Raw genomic sequence first — 16,687 nt, forward strand, 5'->3', positions numbered from 1 at the left:
GGGGGGGGAGTATTCTGTTTTAAAAAAACTGTGTCAGGTTTATATTCTTTTATTCCAATTTGCACAACTCTACTCTTCTCCCAAATGAACATATTTTCAAGGCTGCAAATAAAAATGCATGATAATGAAATGACTGCTCCAAAGCTACCTCCTACCTGTGAAACAGAGTTATGAAATAAAAAGGACAAGAGTGATAACTGTAGTTGTCAATGTCCTAAAGAGATGAGTATGTTCCTAATGTGGAGAGTCCTACCTCGAAGGCAAATTTGCACAAAAGAGCAGATCTTGAATTCTCCTTATGGAGGCTAAATTTATGTCACATCAAATATCAAAATTCAGCCCTAAAGTGAGTGATTCATCAGTTTAATGGAAAATTGCTTCCTTGAGGACATTTCCTACTAATATCAGATGCATGAGTTATAACAATTGTAGTGAATGTGGAGTGATCATTGTTGGTAAATAAAAGCAGCTGCAACATCTGACATCTGAGTTTTTAGAGAATTAGAAATAGCTATTTCTAGTGAGTTCTTTATTGGCCAATTCCACGTAACAGTGCTGTGTGAGTGTTTTGACATGCCATTTTGAAATGGGCTGAATAGAAAGGGTCATGTCACTTTGATTGGGCTGAATCTGGAGTTTAGCTTCAGAAAAACCCATTTGGCAGGTGCTGCCTGTGCGTAGGCTTCTTCAGTTATTTTTTTGTCTTGTGACTGCCAGTCTTTTAGAGTTTTAAAGCTTGATTGTAAAAAGGTGTCTTATAGATAATCTTGCAGATCATCTTTGTCATGTGTATTGCAGGTGATTTTACATGAATTCCACAAATTACAGTTGTCCAGACTTTAAAACTTTTGAACTTGCTTTCAGCTGACCTATTAAAATTTTATTTTCCTTTACTTTTCTCACGATTTCTTGCAATATTTTAAAGCTGACATGTTTCTTCTTCCTTTTTTTTTTTTTTTTTTTTTTTTTTCATTTTTGTTTTTCCATTTACTTTTTTGATGTGCTTCTCCTATTGGATAGAATACCTTTCTAAAATTCCTCTCTGCCTCTGTTCATGTCATCTTTTGATGTATTACATTATTAAGTTTTTACCACACTAACACTGTTTCAAAACAGTGCTGTGGCAGTTAACTCAAATTATTAAGCTGTCTGTAGCCTGCAAGGAAACTTAATTGTTCATATGTAACTCAGAGGCGAGTGTGTGGCTTTGTGTTTTATTTAATGTTTATTATCTGCCTAAATACAGCTGTCATTTAATTAGTAAAAACCTGTTCTTATTTTATATAATCATGTATTAGTGAGTGATGTTTTTATAGTGTTTTTGGCTTCATTAGCGTTATCTTGCAGAATTACAGAAGAGCATGAGATGAGGAGGACTTCTGGGGGTCATGTAGTCCAATCTCTTTCCCAGAGCAGGGCTTTACAGTTGTTAATGTTGTTATTGACACAAAGGACTGCCAAATTAAGAAGAAAGAGCAACCAATTAGTATGCTGCAAGATTTACAAAGTCTGGACTTTAACCAGTACTACAGAGATAAGAATGTGCTATGAAACAGGATCAGTCAGTGACCTAGCAAAGCATGGCAAAAACAACTGCATCAGATGAAAAAATCCAATTAATTAAATGTTCACATTCAGTGGTATTACAACTAATTCCTGATGAAGCATTAAGATGATTTAACATATCTTATTCTTGAGGGATATTATCTTTAATCAGATGTGGAAATAGTAAAAGATCGGCAGTGTAATTTATTTCAATAAAAGTAGAGTACCCTGTAATTTGGGTGTTGTATGAAAAATCTAAATTATCCAGAATGCATTTTGGTCTTGGAATTGCAGATGGTGGCTAAATATCCTGCAGGACCTTTATAAGCAACTTATACATGTTTGTTTCCTTTTACTTTTATTATTACTGTAAGTACTCTAGTAGGATCTAAATACAGGGATTTGAAGGAGGCCAGGAATTGTGAAAGATTTTTTTTTAAAGTAATTCACTAGATCTTTTCTCATTGGCTCATAATATTTAAATCAGTTAAGATATGCTTTAATTATAACATGACAACGTATTCATCATGGTGTCTAATGACATAATCTTATTCAGTCAAGGAACTGTAAAAGTCATTGCTGAAGTAGACACTTGCTTCCAATACCTTAGGGGCTGGCAGGAAAAACACTCATAGTGACCATCCTGGTCTTAAACTCCTCTTTTTTCCCAAGCCGTCACCCTGTATAGAAAAGAACCAGGTGATCTTGAGAGGTTGGTGTGAGAGCATACATAGAGACCTCTGAACTCAAGATGAAGGTGTGCTATTCAAGAGGGATATGGAGATATGCTTCTTTAACACTGACATCAAAAGGAAGACTAAAGAAACTTCTAAGTAGGTGGTGACTAATGATTTAGCAAGGAAGATAGGGATTTTCCATGCATTCTTTGCATCACTCTGCTGGGTACCTGAGCCTGGTAGCAGAGTTGTGAGTAAGAAGATATTCCCATAATAAAAGAATAAAACTTTAGGAAGCACTTACAGAAGTCAGATGTGCACAAATCCATGGAACTAATGAACGATGCTGGTGTTATTGTAAGGCAGCTCTCCTCCATCCTTAAAACCCATTGAGAACTGGAAGAGGTTCCTGATGATTTATTTTTATGTGCTTAGCTATTTAAAATGTGTATTTCATTTTGCCTGCCTTTGTAGCTAAGGAAAATATTGGAGATGGAATATGTGGATTTTTACATGTTGATGTCACTACCATAGTCTCTATTTAGCTTTGAGGTGAAGGTCAGCTGTAATCTGTAACAAAGAGAAAAAAACAAAACTTTATGTTTTGATTATCAAATAAGAAATCAATGTTTCAACACATAATTCCAACTCACTAAAATATTACGTCAGTTTTAGAAGAGAAAATGTGATTGCATAGGTCTCTTTAAGATTATATCTGTGTAGGGAACCTGCTTTGGCAGGGGGGTTGGACTCGATGATCTCTGGAGTTCTCTTCCAACCCCTACAGTTCTGTAATTCTGTAATTGCTAAAATATTTATGTGACTTGAGATTTTCAGTCCTTCATCCCAATACCTGTTCTATCTTCAGGTTTCTGTTCCTGATCTGTTCAGCTAATGAACCAGTGCTTTTCAACTGAAAGAAAATAAAATAGTATAAAGTCCAGTCATCTTCCTATTGCTATGATGATGATAAAAAAAAAATAACTCAGTGCTGTGAAAAGGCATCAAGATACTTTTAATTGCAGTGAAATGGGAGTTAAGCTGTGTCTGAGTTTTGCAAGCTGTTTTGTTTCATTCTCATTTAATGGTAGTTTGCTTTTCAATGGTACTTCTTGGCATAAAGCTTCCAGTTACTATGTGAACATAACTTAGTTTAAGTTCACAAAGCCTTTGAAAGAGCAGTTGCATTATTTCAAGTACGTTTTGGTTTATGAGACTATAGTATAAATATCCCTCTAAATGGCAAGTAACCTCTAGTTATTTTAGATCGTGCCTTAAGTAATTTAGGCAATTTTTTATCACAAAAACACCCACAGAAGAATCCACTTTACTCAGATCTTACCAGTGACATCAATTTCCCTCTATTCTGATAGTGCAGACACATGAAAAAATATTAATTGGAAAAAAAAATAGCCATAAACTGGCACAAATGTGAACTGAAGAAGAAATGGATTTTATCTTCCTCACGAGGGACAGAGAAATGAGTCTGGAGATTCATTGCAGGGAAAGCATTAAGATATTTTGCTGACTGTCAGTGGTAGGTAACAATGTAATTCAATAAGTGAAGACCAGGTTTAAATAGATAGAAAATTAATCTTCAGCCACCATCTCATGCGGGATTTTTCTGTGCCAGTATTGATTGTGTTTCAGTTCCTGACTTGAGAGACAAATTGGTTGGAGTTGAATTTTAATTACATTCATACACTAGATTATATTCCTTGAAAATAGGTGTTTCACTGTTTTCCTGAAAGCAAAGTTTAGGAGGTTATTAAGAATTTAACAACCACTGCAGCAATCCAGTCAAACTTTTGATAGAAATACCAAACTTAAATAATTAATAACACTGGGGTTTTCCTTTTTCATCTTTCCTTTTCTTCTCTCTCTCTCTCTTTCTTTTTTTTTTTTTTTCCTCCCCTAATAGAGATGTAGCTTACTTGTAATTCATGTAGTTGCCAACTGAAAACTAAGTAGATTTCTGTAAAAGAATCCACTATAAACCATTGGATATGTAAGGTCTTACATTAGGGCTGCTGGTCAAGAAGCGGTGTATTGAGGGCAGTACCAGTTTGTCTGTAATGCTTCCGATGCTAGCCTTTTGTGTCCAGCTTTGTGATCCCCAGTTCAAAAAAGGCAGGGATCTCCTAGAAAGGGTTCAGTGGAGGACCACAAAGATGACAAAGGGCCTGGAGCATCGCCTGTATGAGGAAAGGCTGAGCAAGCTTGGTCTGTTCAGCCTGGGTAAAGGAAGACTGAGGGAGATCTGATTAATGTTTTTAAATATTTGACTGGAAGTATGTGGCAAATGGATAAGGCCAGGCTCTTCTTGGTGGTGTGTAGCAAAAGGACAAGGAGCAATGACCTAAAACTTTAATATAAGTTTCATATAATCATGAGGAAGAACTTCTTTACAGGAAGGGTGACAGAGCACTGGAGCAGGTTGCCCAGAGAGGTTGTGGAGTCTCCTTCTATGGAGATCTTCAGTATCAGTCTGCACATCTACCTGTCAGACCTATTGTAAGGTTCCTTCCTTTGCAGTGGGTTTGGACTTGATGATCTCTAGGGATCCCTTCCAATCCCTTCAATTCCATGATTCTGTGTACCATTACAAGTGTGGAAAATAGACTTGTATTTGAATATTTAAGATGTTCTGGTGGATTACGTAAAATCTGTTTCATTGATGTTCAGTCAAATGTTGGTAGTAGACTCAAAGTTTCTTCCATAGAACATGAGTTATGGGAGAGACTGAAGGCTCAGTTTTATTCTGTTACTCAGAATGGCACTGAGCACTGATAAAAGTTAATGTTCAAAGGCTTTAGGAATTCTAAAAATGCATACTTGAGTGTCAAAATCTTTATGCAGAACCCTGTAGTACAGATCTGATGGTTTACCCACTTTCTATCTTACTGTACCACGCTCTCAAGTGTCTATTATTGAAAATTTGTTGGAAAAAATCTTATGACATCCACTCATTGTGATATTTTCACAATGGCTTCAGTATTTTTGTTTTGTTTTGTTTTGTTTTTCCTGAAATGTTCTGTGAAAGCAACAGGAAACTTTAGTTGTTGGTACTCATTTCAGAAAGTGTTCTCATTTTTTTAATCAAATGATTTGCAGACAGGAAAGGAATTCTTTTCATACATAAGATCAATTGTTGAGACTGTATTTGCAGGATTAGACACATTCATTACCTTGAGCAGCACGAAACAAAAAGATAACTTGTGAAAAGAACTCCAGAATTTCTTCATGTTACATAGTATCCCAATTCTCAGAAAGAGTTAGATGGACAGATGGAGAGGGGAAGAGAGATTGTAGGAATAAAAAGGAAAAAAAAAAGAGTCAAATTGGACTCAAATATGTTGTCTGAAGTCAAAATTCTGTGTCATTTCTAATTACAGAACACATAAACAATTAATGATACCAGCTCCAGTTTACTTGAAAGTAAGCTGTAGTGATGTTACCTCTGGTAAAGTTAAGCAAGTGACATACTGTATTGGGACTTTTTAGATTGTATTGTACAAGCATTTCCCATTTTTCTAATTCATATTCCAAAGCTTAAACATGACTGTCTGAAGAGAATTGAAATGAAGAAGTATGATAGAAGTCCTTTGACAACCTCCAAATCTCCCAGTGGAAAATAGATGTGTCTAGAGACACTTTAAGTGAAAAAGCAGAGGAAAATAAACAGTATCTGTCATCTGGCCTCAGATTTTCCAATGAGAGTAATTCTAAGTAATTAGCACATTATATCAGTTTATATTATTTAATGTTATTGTAGACTTAGACTTTACCTGGTAATAGTTTTGCACGAATTAAAAGTATCATCCTTCACCTTGAGTATTAAGAATTCTGTCTTTCCTTCTATCTCATGCATCCGAGTTGGATTAAGGGATAAACAGTAAACTTAACAACTTAGCATAAGATATAATAGCTATACTACATAAAAAAAAAAAAAGGTAGAATTCATGCCTAACTTCATTTTTCCAAAAGTAAAATAGAGTTGCATTGTGAGATGTATCTCCCCTAATTCTAGACAGTTATGTTGCAGCCATCTACATCTACACTAGCTGGCCTACAGCTATTGGACTCGATGGAAGGGAGGAGTGGCTTCTTTGTTGATTCATCTCATGGGAAAATAGCTGTTTAAGTAAGATGAGATGAGATGAATTTTGCTCCAAAAGTGCCTATTTTTCTTCATGGACTGTGAAAGCAGCCTGGGGCAATGAGCTAATATGTAAACTGCCGTGTTATTGAAATCAGTAGATTTCACTTTTTGGACAAGCTGTACCCTTTATGTTTCCAAAAGAAACTACTTCTTCACAATCTACATGATAAAGCTGCTTATTTCAGGCATTTGAACTTGTGTATCTTTCCATGATCCTATGGTGAAACAGATAAGGAAACTTAGCTTTAATCAGGATGATTTGCAGTTGAATTAAAATTCAGCTGTCTGTATATTGAGGATAAGGGATAATAGACATATTGGAAGTATATAGAGAATAGCTTCAATGCATGGTGTGCCTGAATCATCAGACAGATGCTTCTTTTTCAGCAATGTTTTTCAACTATAATACATTTAAAAAAACTGATGACTCTGTAGAATTAAAAATATCCATATAATTGCTTATAATTGCTGGCCTAAGTAATCATTTATTATCCTAGTTGATTCATTATTAATTAAAGTGGCAACCTGCTTATGCCATGGAGACTCCTGTTCTATCTGCAGCTGAGCCAAGCAAAGACATTAGCAACTCCCTTTTGATCTTCACTCCCTTCTTGGTTTTCATGCTTCATGCAGTTTTGTATCTAAAAACAAACAAACAAACCTCTGCTTTACAAATTTTTTAAAATTCTAACTAAAAGTCTGAGTGGATTGAAAAGAAACAAGAAGCAGTGGTGCAGGTAAGAGAAGCTAGAAAACTGAGGCAGGGAGGCAGGTGGTAGTAGTGAGCAGACAGGCAACTCCATCAAGACTTACTAGTTACATAAACCAATAAACAAAAACTGTGACAGTCAGAACTTATGAAAAAGCTTCATTTCCTTTCTCTGTCTTACACAAGCATCACTGTTTCTCAAAAACCTATTTATGAGTTGTGTATTACTGGTATCGTATTTTAAGGTACATGATTTACAATGTTATTTAAAGATAAGCAACATTTATATTTAAAATTAAGTACAAATTATTACAAGTAATAAAAGGATAACATAGTTGCCATCATGCAATTGGCTATGTAAGATGCTAGACTCTTCCTTTTGAAGCTTTTAGTTTCACTGAGTTCTGTTGATAACCTGTAATTCATATTGAATTAAACACAAGTTTGTCTAGACCTGGAGCAAATAAGTGTTTTTATACAGTAATGCAAAATTTTAGCTATAAAGTCTGCAAGTCTTTTATGTAAAAGGAGGAATCGTTTTGGCATACTTTGTAATATTTTGTACTCTACATTTCTTATTTTAAAAAGCCTGAAAAGAATGACACTGAATCTGGCAGCCAGAGAATCAGACCAGTATTTGAAGAAGATCCTGTTTTCCGACGGCAAACGTCTTACCAACATGCAGCAGTTCACATACCAACAGATATTTATGAAGGCTGTAAGTAGCACATGCACAAGCTGATTTTACTGTAATAAACTTATAACTTCTGTCCCATTCTTCAAAGCAAATAAATTACAAATCAGTTTTTCATTTCTATTTTTAGTACAGATATTGAGACTGTTTTTTTTTTGTTTGTTTGTTTGTTTGTTTTTTAATTAGTTTAATGATGCTTCAAATATTTGTGCTATTAGGTATATAATTCATCTTATGAATTAGTTGGATTAGCCATGTTAGCTATGATTAAAGACTATTGTGGAAGGATCTGAATTTCCAAGATGGAACTGGAGATGAATCAAAACTCCTACATATTCTGATTTTCTTATCCATTCTTTCTGTGTGCTGTGTACACATGTAATATAAAGAATTCTTGACAGGTCTTCACACTGTTTTGGAGTCAAGGAGAGATAATTACTGAAATAATTTTCAATTATCCCAAGAACATGCATGGTTCAAGAAAGTAACATCCTATGCATCCTACCTAAACTCTAACAACCGTCTGCTAAATCATATCCCTGAGCACCACATCCAAACGGTTGTTAAACATATCCAGGGATGGTGACTCAGCCACCTCCCTGGGCAACCCATTCCAGCACTTAACAATCCGTTCTGTAAAGAAGTTTTTCCTGATATCCAATCTAAACCTCCCCTGATGAAACTTGAGGCCATTTCCCCTTGTCCTGTCACTGTCAGCAGTGAGACACCACTCCCCAGCATAAGCACAGTTTCATCACACTGGACCATGCTCTGAGTGCCCTGATACAGCTGTGGGCACTCCTATTCTTTGAGGTCTTTTCTAACCTGAGCAATTCTATGGTTCTATGGTTCTATGTTAGTACTTAGGTTGCATGCAGTGCATTTCCAGAATTGTAGTAACAAGACTAGCAAAGAATTTGAATAAACTCTTTCTAAATAGTGTTTAAATAAACAAATAAACATGTGCACATATTGCTGAGGATTTTTTAATTGTAGCAGTATTTCAACATTCGGTATTTAAATTATCTTTCAGGGTGAAAATAATTTCTTTTTTTGTGTTCATTATAAAGACAAAAAACATTACCACTAAGATGACATTTTGGCATTCAAAAAGGATAATTTTAAAAAGAAGTGCAGAAAAAAAAATGAAATATGATCCATATTTTTCAATTCTTTGTTTAGGGTGCTAATTTTAAGTATGCAGCCTTTCTTCTTTTTCGAAATCTCATCAGGAAGAGAGACCTTGAAGTGACCCGAGCTCTTTAAAATTCATGGTGACCATTCAGAAAATGGAAATGGAAATGTCAGTATGATGAGGAAGAGAATCATCATAGCTGATACTCTTATATGGTGCACTTGAATGACAGACATAGAGGATTACTCTGGGATTCTTGCCTTAATAGCTAAAGTGCATCTTAATTGCAGGATTACAGGGAAGAGATAGGCCATTTCCTTTTATTTTTAGTTAATAAGTATTAATAGTTTGCATTTAAACTCTTACGAAAACTCGTCTGTAATCATGAGAATTTTTTCTAGGTCTGAAATTTAGCAAACATAACAGTTAAATATTTTGTTGTTGAGTCTAACTTTTAGGTAGTTGTTTTAAGAACACTTATGTGCATTAAAAACAATATAGGTAGTATTACTGTACAAATCCTGAACCAAAAAATGATAATGGACTATGACTTCCATAGGAAAGGTGCAACTTCAGTATGTAACAAAATGATATCCCAAGATATAAATGTGAATTTGTAGAGAGAGGTGGCAACATACATGGGTCACGAAAAATGAATGATTCTTTGGGTCTGACTGTCATGTTAACTAGCAAAGATATGGTATACCTAAATGACTGGTGATTTTAGATTCAAGGAATAGGAAATTATTATTATTATTATTATGCCTAAGAAATTATCATCTGTAATTTTGTGTCAGCAAAGTAGTAACAGGGTAGTAACAGGGTAATTTCTACTTAAATAGCTACTGATGGTGTTTATAAAGATAAAAACCTGTGAACACCTAAAAAAGGTGTGGTTTTTACATCAATAAATACAACGTTTTCACCAGTTTTATTTTACAGTGTATCTGAAGCACAGTGAATGACTGGAATGTCGTCATACAACAAAAGACTTAGAAAACTAGTGTTTAATTTTATTTTCATATACAGTTATTTGTAAAAATCTGCAAGCAAATTTTATTACTCTAGATAGAGTTAACCTATCTTGAACACTTTTGTGATTTTTCTTCCTGCTTACCTTTATGTAAACTGTCATTTCTTGGAAAAAGATTTCAGTGCCTACTGTAGTAGGTAACAGTTGTACATTTGAAAATTGTTTGTACATTTTAAAAGTAGTTTGTAATACATCTTCAGTTCCTTGGCTATTTCACAGTCTTCTAGTAAACATTTAGAAAACAGGTATTACAACAAATCTTTCAGAGGCACAATGCATGAGACATAGTTTAAAACTTTAAGGGGAAATTCTTTTTTACGGAACTGCATTTTGAAAAACAGATCATATATGTTTTGTGGGATGACAAAAGAAGCAGAGAATTGCTCTTTGGATCTCACAGAACAGTTTTCAACAGTCAGTAAGATATTTAAATTCCCCTCCCTCCCTTGAGATTGGCCTTCATGTCTGTTACATTCTTAAATCTGAATTTTCACTTGGATCTGTAGATCATGCTTTGCAAGTTATTTATTTTTGGGGGAATTTTAAGATCACTGACTCTTAGTAATATATGATCTACGAAATCACAGAATCATAGAATCATGGTGTTTAGAAGGGACTTCTGGAGATCATCTAGTCCAACCCCTCTGTTGAAGCGAGTTCTCTAGAGGTTGTGATCTTTGTTCGATACTCAGTTTTAATTTCATTGTTTGTTTGTTTCAATTATTAGGTACAATTTTTAAATACAAGTTACATTTGGATTTTCTGTCATGCGCAGTTTATATGTGTGGATCTATTCTCCATTTAGCCCTTGGAAACTGGGATACTGGCTTAGATATTAACTCTCAAATAGTGTGCCACCTATTTAAACCTGACAAACCAGTACATGCTAAAAAATAATAGTTGTCTACTACGTGCAAGTATAGTGACTTGCTTGTTTTGAAATACACTGATAAAGTTCTTGTGAAGTGGTCCATTTTATTATACCATTACAAAACATCCATTCACTACGTTTGCTTTGTTAATTTATAGCTTATTTGATTGCAAAAACAAATACCATGAAATCTATTTTGCTTTCTCTCCTCTGCATCTGTTACCAAAACATCAATAGAAGCAGGAAAAAAAATCAAAGGAATTTCTTTATTTGTCTGTACCTGATAATTTTAGACTCACTGCAAAAGAGGTCAGCCCCAGTAAAATGCACATAAATTGAACCTTTAATTCAGCATTTTTTCAAGAGTTCCATTTAGATCTTGAAAAAAAATCAGTCTGCTAGCGGAAACAGACCAGACCCTCAGGTCAGCTTTTTATTGCATGCACTAGAATCTGTCATGCATCTCATATTAGTAATAACAAAAGTTTCATTTTCAAATCCAAATCCCAATTGACACCTTACTCTGCTTATCCCTAAACTGAAAATGTGAACTGCAGGCCAGAATAAGAGGAAATCCAAAGCACAAAGCAAATAAGGTTAATCTGCCTAGTGGATACCACCATACACTGTCCTCTCTGAGATGCATAATATGCCAACTGCTACAGTGGTCATTCTAAACAGAAGTCAGTGCTTTTGTTAGAGTTTTAGAAAGGGTGCTAGGCAAAGCATATAAGCAAGGGCTGTTTTTTTGTTGTGGTTACTCCTGCTTCACTTCTTCCAAGTAAGGAATAATAATGTTATTTCCACATGTCATTACTTGATTATCATTGAAGAGCTGATTAAAGTGTCAGACTGACAGTACTTATAAAAGTAGAGAATAATATGTCTCAAAATGATGACTTAGCTTGGAATATGTTTGGACAGCTACCACAATAAGAAAGACTTTCCTTTTGCAGAGTTTATGAGAGCAGTCATGGACTTGGAATTAAAGGATGGCTTATATAGCTCAGCAGTGTAAAAATATATGTAGTGTTTATTACTACCCTCCCTTTATTGAGATCACAGTCAAAATTTGCTGCTCCTTAGAATTTTCTAGTGATTTTTATTACAATATTTTTATGGGAATTTTTGTGGTCTTCAACAACTTGTGAAAATCTGGAGTATCTTACTCCTGTTTCTTCTATTTTATTTATTTATTTTTAATGCATTCAGTTCTTTTAGTCAGAGAGTCACTTGTGAAAAAATGCAGTGAATGAGTGAAGTGGAACTTTAAATAAATTTCCAGTGTTAGGCTGTTTTAAATACCAAACATTATGGCTTGGGGTAAATGTAAAGCAAATGTTAGTTACAGCAAAGTCCCTAAGTACTCAGCCTGCTTGGCTGTTTCAGTTTCCAACCCAGAGGGACATTACTGACATGTAAGACTAAGCAAAGAACTCTAGGGTCAATATTGTCTTTATACTCTGACAATTATAATTTAAGTTACTATTTTCATGCAGAATTCCTGAATTAATATTCTTACACATACAGAAAAAACAAATAGCTTTTCTAACTTGATGAAAATCTTGACTTGTCTCAGAGCAGTACTCCACATCATGATGCATTTATATCCTAAATGCTGTAGACTTAGAGATGAGATTATAGCTTTAGAAAATAATATGAAAGTGGGACTCCTGAAATATTCTACCTCTGAAATTAAAGAAACCCATTTGAAATTAATTTAGGATTAGATATTAAAAACAATTTACACTTGAATTCTAATTCTCATTTGGTGTATGTTATTGTGAGAGCTGACTAATAGATGGCTTCATGAAATTAACATTTGGAGAATGTTAAAAAATGTATTATTTTAACTTTTCAGAAATGTTAATTCCTACTTCAAAACATCAGGCAAAAGGCAGAGTGCTTAAAACATTTGCTATAGCTTCTGACTTATAGTTGGTTTTGTTATTCGGCTGAATTTGGAAAGAACAAATGATCATTTTCACTTTTGTATCCTATATTTTATGTTGAAGAGTTTTCTCAGCTAACATTTTCTATTATTTCTGATGCAACAACCAGTGAATGAAGGAAATAAATTGGACGCTGAGGCAGGAGAGGCAGATACACCATAGCACTGAAGTACCTAACAGCTTTGTAAGACATGCAGCAATCGATACATTTAAATACCACAGTGTCATACAGCCTGCAAAGGACATAGCAGGTTTCCTGGATGTGGTAGATAGAGGAAACTTTCTAGAGGCCGATATGAACTTCGAAATATGATTGTTTTCAATATACAAGTAGAGATCAAAATTTTGATTTAACCTTCATCTTTTACGTTTAAGGTGAGTGTTGTAATTCACATTTGGAAGGATGAATAAATTGTCAAGGAAGAGTTTATTTTTCCTTCTCGTTTATTCCATTAAGTCCAGAAGTTGTTAGTTTTGTTTGCTTCTGTTTTTAAAAAGAAGCAAAACCAAGCATTTTGAATTTGGTTTCCAGTAAATCAATGTAGGCCTTAACCATGACCCTTTATTTTTGCTGTGGGTTATTTCCCAGTGAATCCTTTGGGAACCATCAACTACCAACATTTCTAAATTCTGTTGTTCCTGTTCTTTTAACCAGGAATTGACCTATTTGGGTCTCTGGTACTATAAAATTTTTGTAAATATTCAAAAGATATAATTTACTACTTGGTTGATGTTTTCAATATTGTGAGGAGATGTGAAAAGCTGTGATAGCTGTTTGCTATGGTCCTGTTTTCAAGAAAATAAAAGTTCCTACAATGAAGAGACTTTTCAGGCGATTTCTCTCCAAAGTTCTTTGATTTTTAAAACATATGATTTTAGGTAGAAGGTTGCAAAATATCTTACCCTTCCTATTTATTTTTTTTTAACTGCCTAACATTAAATTGTTTATTAAAAAAATGTGTGAAAAACATTTTTTTTCTGATAAATTTGCCATTGATTATTACCATCATTCTGTTTGGCTGACTTTCACTCTGTATTTCTTGACCAACAAATTTGATATATATCCAAAAGTACCATGAACATAATAGCAAGTCCAGAAATTCCAGCGTCTGTTAGGTTGTTTGACTGAGTAATAAATGTTTAAGCTCTGCATACTGCCAAAATCTATTTTGGAAGCCAGATGATTACTGCTGCTCCTCAGATCTCTTTCCATTGCTTCTGCAATATTTTCTCTCTTATGTACAGCTTGGAATAGCAATTAGTGTTGAATCCCCTTGTACTAAGAGGGGAAATTTGGCACTGCAGTATGTTCTTCTGGTAAAAATAGCTAACAGATGCATTTGCATTTTAAAATAGAGACTGCAAAGCAGAACACTCTGCATATCAGTGGATCTTTATTGGAAACATTAAAAAAAAAAAAAAAAAAAAACCAAAAAACAAAAAACAAAAAAACAACTTTAACAAAGATTTTGAAAGAGCAGTTGATTGTGCTGTGTGGAATTCCCTCTTGCAGAAACTAGTGCAAAGATTCATGATTTCATAAATCTGGTTTAACTTTAAAAATAGGTTGATGTCTGTGTGTTACCTGAGCTTTGTGTTTGTCTTCTTGAAAGGAAAAATGTCACCTCAGCCCTTTTGTCAGCTACATTACCTGACAGATGGCTGTGGGGATGTGAGAAGTGGCAGTTTTGTTCTCAAAGCTCCTATGCAGTGAGGAATGGCAATCAAGAGGTTACTGTGGCTTTTTGTAACTGTAAATTCAAGTCCTTCAGGATTCAACAGAATCTTTGTATAATCTTTATTTTAAAATTGTGTCCAGAGAACCATAAGGGAGTGTGGAAATAAATATTTGTTATATTTGCAAGCTCGAAGTGAATGTATACTTTAAATGTGTTTCAGCCTCTGACAAGTAAGTAGATATGATGTAGTGAGCTGATTACCAGAAAAGATGTGCTAAATTGCTTGAAGAAATTGAAGTCTAGAAAAAAATGCAAATTTGTTCTAAGCGCTTTATGGAAAAAAAGAAAGGAAGGTTTTTGTCTAAAGGACCTTAAAACATTGTTTAACCAGAAGCATGAGAAGGCTAGGAATATAGTTCATTACAGAACCATTCTCTCTGCTCACTAAGAATGTTAGAAATTACTTGGTCTTATTTTTACTATCAGAAGAGTTTAATAGACTGATTATCAGCTGAATGCTGGAAGACTTTCTCTTAGGAAATATGTTCTTCAGCTTTGATATTAATAATTTATAAATTATTAAAATTTATAAAATCCATAATTTAATGTTTTTTTCCCCTCACATTTCAGAAGTATATCTACTTTAATTGCATCATCTGTGTTACCATCCTATCCAGCATTGTACTTATTAATAATGTTTTTAAAGGAGTATCACCTTTGCAAATAATACATTCAGTTCCAAGTTTGGGTTAGGAAGTTGGATAATACAAAGGGATTTACACAGAATTTTAATCTAGACATATAGATTTGAACATCTTTAGAGGAAATGGCTTTTTTGCATGTACATATGTCCAATATTTTGACTCTGTAGATCTTATAAGAAACTGCAGAATTCAGTTTAAGGATGTTACTGTTTCTTTATTTACCTTTACCCGACTTCATGCTTTCTGCCATGTAAATTCATTTCCACTCGTAATTATTTGGAAGGAATATGTATAATTTAATCATGAAGTGTTTCTTTGGCAAACCATAAATAAGAATTTCTCCCACTATTGATAGATATTTTGTGAAGTTTTGATAGTGTAGTTTGAGCATTGGTGATTCTATTTATTTATTTAAAAGAATATTTAAATAATTAATACTACTCAGCTAGTAATTTTCAATTCCTGCTCTGTGCATATGTATTAATTGGAGAATAAATTACATATTCTTCGGTGCATCGTGAAGATATGTTGCAACAGTTTGAAATTTAGAGTATATAACTTCTCACATTTTGTATAGTATACAGATATTGTAGATGTTTTTCCATGACAGAGCTTGTTTTACACCAAACTAGATATTATTACTCTGTCTGACACTTGATCCTTTCAGATTATTGTTTCTATCAATAATATTAAAGTGGCTTTATTTATTTTCTGTCTTGTCTTCCCTGGAATGTCTTCATTCATAGTCTATTTCCCTGATTTCCCACTTTTGTAGGAAACTCAGCCTTAGGAATTATTCAGATCTTCTACATTTGTGCAAAATTCCATTTTAAAATGATGTCTAGTGCTGAGTAAAATGCAATGTCTACTTCTAATACATATGCCTCATAAACAGAAGATCCTAAGCTGCAGCTCACAAAACTTATCTGTAAAACACCCATTTATCTTAATGATCTTCCCATACCATTTTCCTCTACTTTATTTTGATGGATAAGATTAAAAATTACTTACATTTACTGCATGTAAACTCCTGCTGTCTGGTAGTTTAGTGATCTTCAGTTATACAGTCAGATTTAGATACTCCCCTTTCTGATCCACTTAAACCTAAAAACCAGATATTTTATAACTGATGTATGATGCAAACTTCAGTTGTTTGGATTTACTCTTACCTTCCATCCTATTCAAAAGCCTTAACGCATAATCTTCTAAATTTTTTTTCTTCATGCAAATCTGAAGTTTTTATTGTCTTCCCCCCCCCCCATGGATTCTGATTTTTTGGCTGTCTTTTCTTCTTCTCAAGTTTGTATTTCCTCCTTTCCTCCATTATTTTTTTTTTTTTTTCTTGCATATGGCTTACAAATATTGTACTCATTTGATAGTGTTGATTCTGGATTTTTCAGCATTCTTCCTCCTCATGGAGTCAGTATGTCCCTCTGTTTATTCACACATTTTAAGGTTATTTATTTATTTGTTTGTTTGTTTGTTTGTTTCTTGTTAAGCATCTTATTCAGAACTTACTCTTCTCT

At 34.0% G+C, this 16,687-nt stretch overlaps 1 protein-coding gene across 4 annotated transcripts in view; it reads left to right on the top strand.

The window, feature by feature from the left end:
• Nucleotides 1-16,687, top strand: part of CACNA2D1 (calcium voltage-gated channel auxiliary subunit alpha2delta 1) — a 356,843-nt gene that overhangs the window by 213,618 nt on the left and 126,538 nt on the right. For all 4 annotated transcript variants that reach the window (XM_042872959.1, XM_042872960.1, XM_042872961.1 and 1 more), the window contains exon 6: nt 7,682-7,811. In XM_042872959.1, the coding sequence (XP_042728893.1) occupies nt 7,682-7,811 (130 nt within the window). The remainder of the gene's footprint in view (nt 1-7,681; nt 7,812-16,687) is intronic.

This window comes from Lagopus leucura, unplaced genomic scaffold (genome assembly GCF_019238085.1).
Source record: "Lagopus leucura isolate 7727_CA_CO unplaced genomic scaffold, USGS_WTPT01 Super-Scaffold_100008, whole genome shotgun sequence".
Lineage (NCBI taxonomy): Eukaryota > Metazoa > Chordata > Aves > Galliformes > Phasianidae > Lagopus > Lagopus leucura.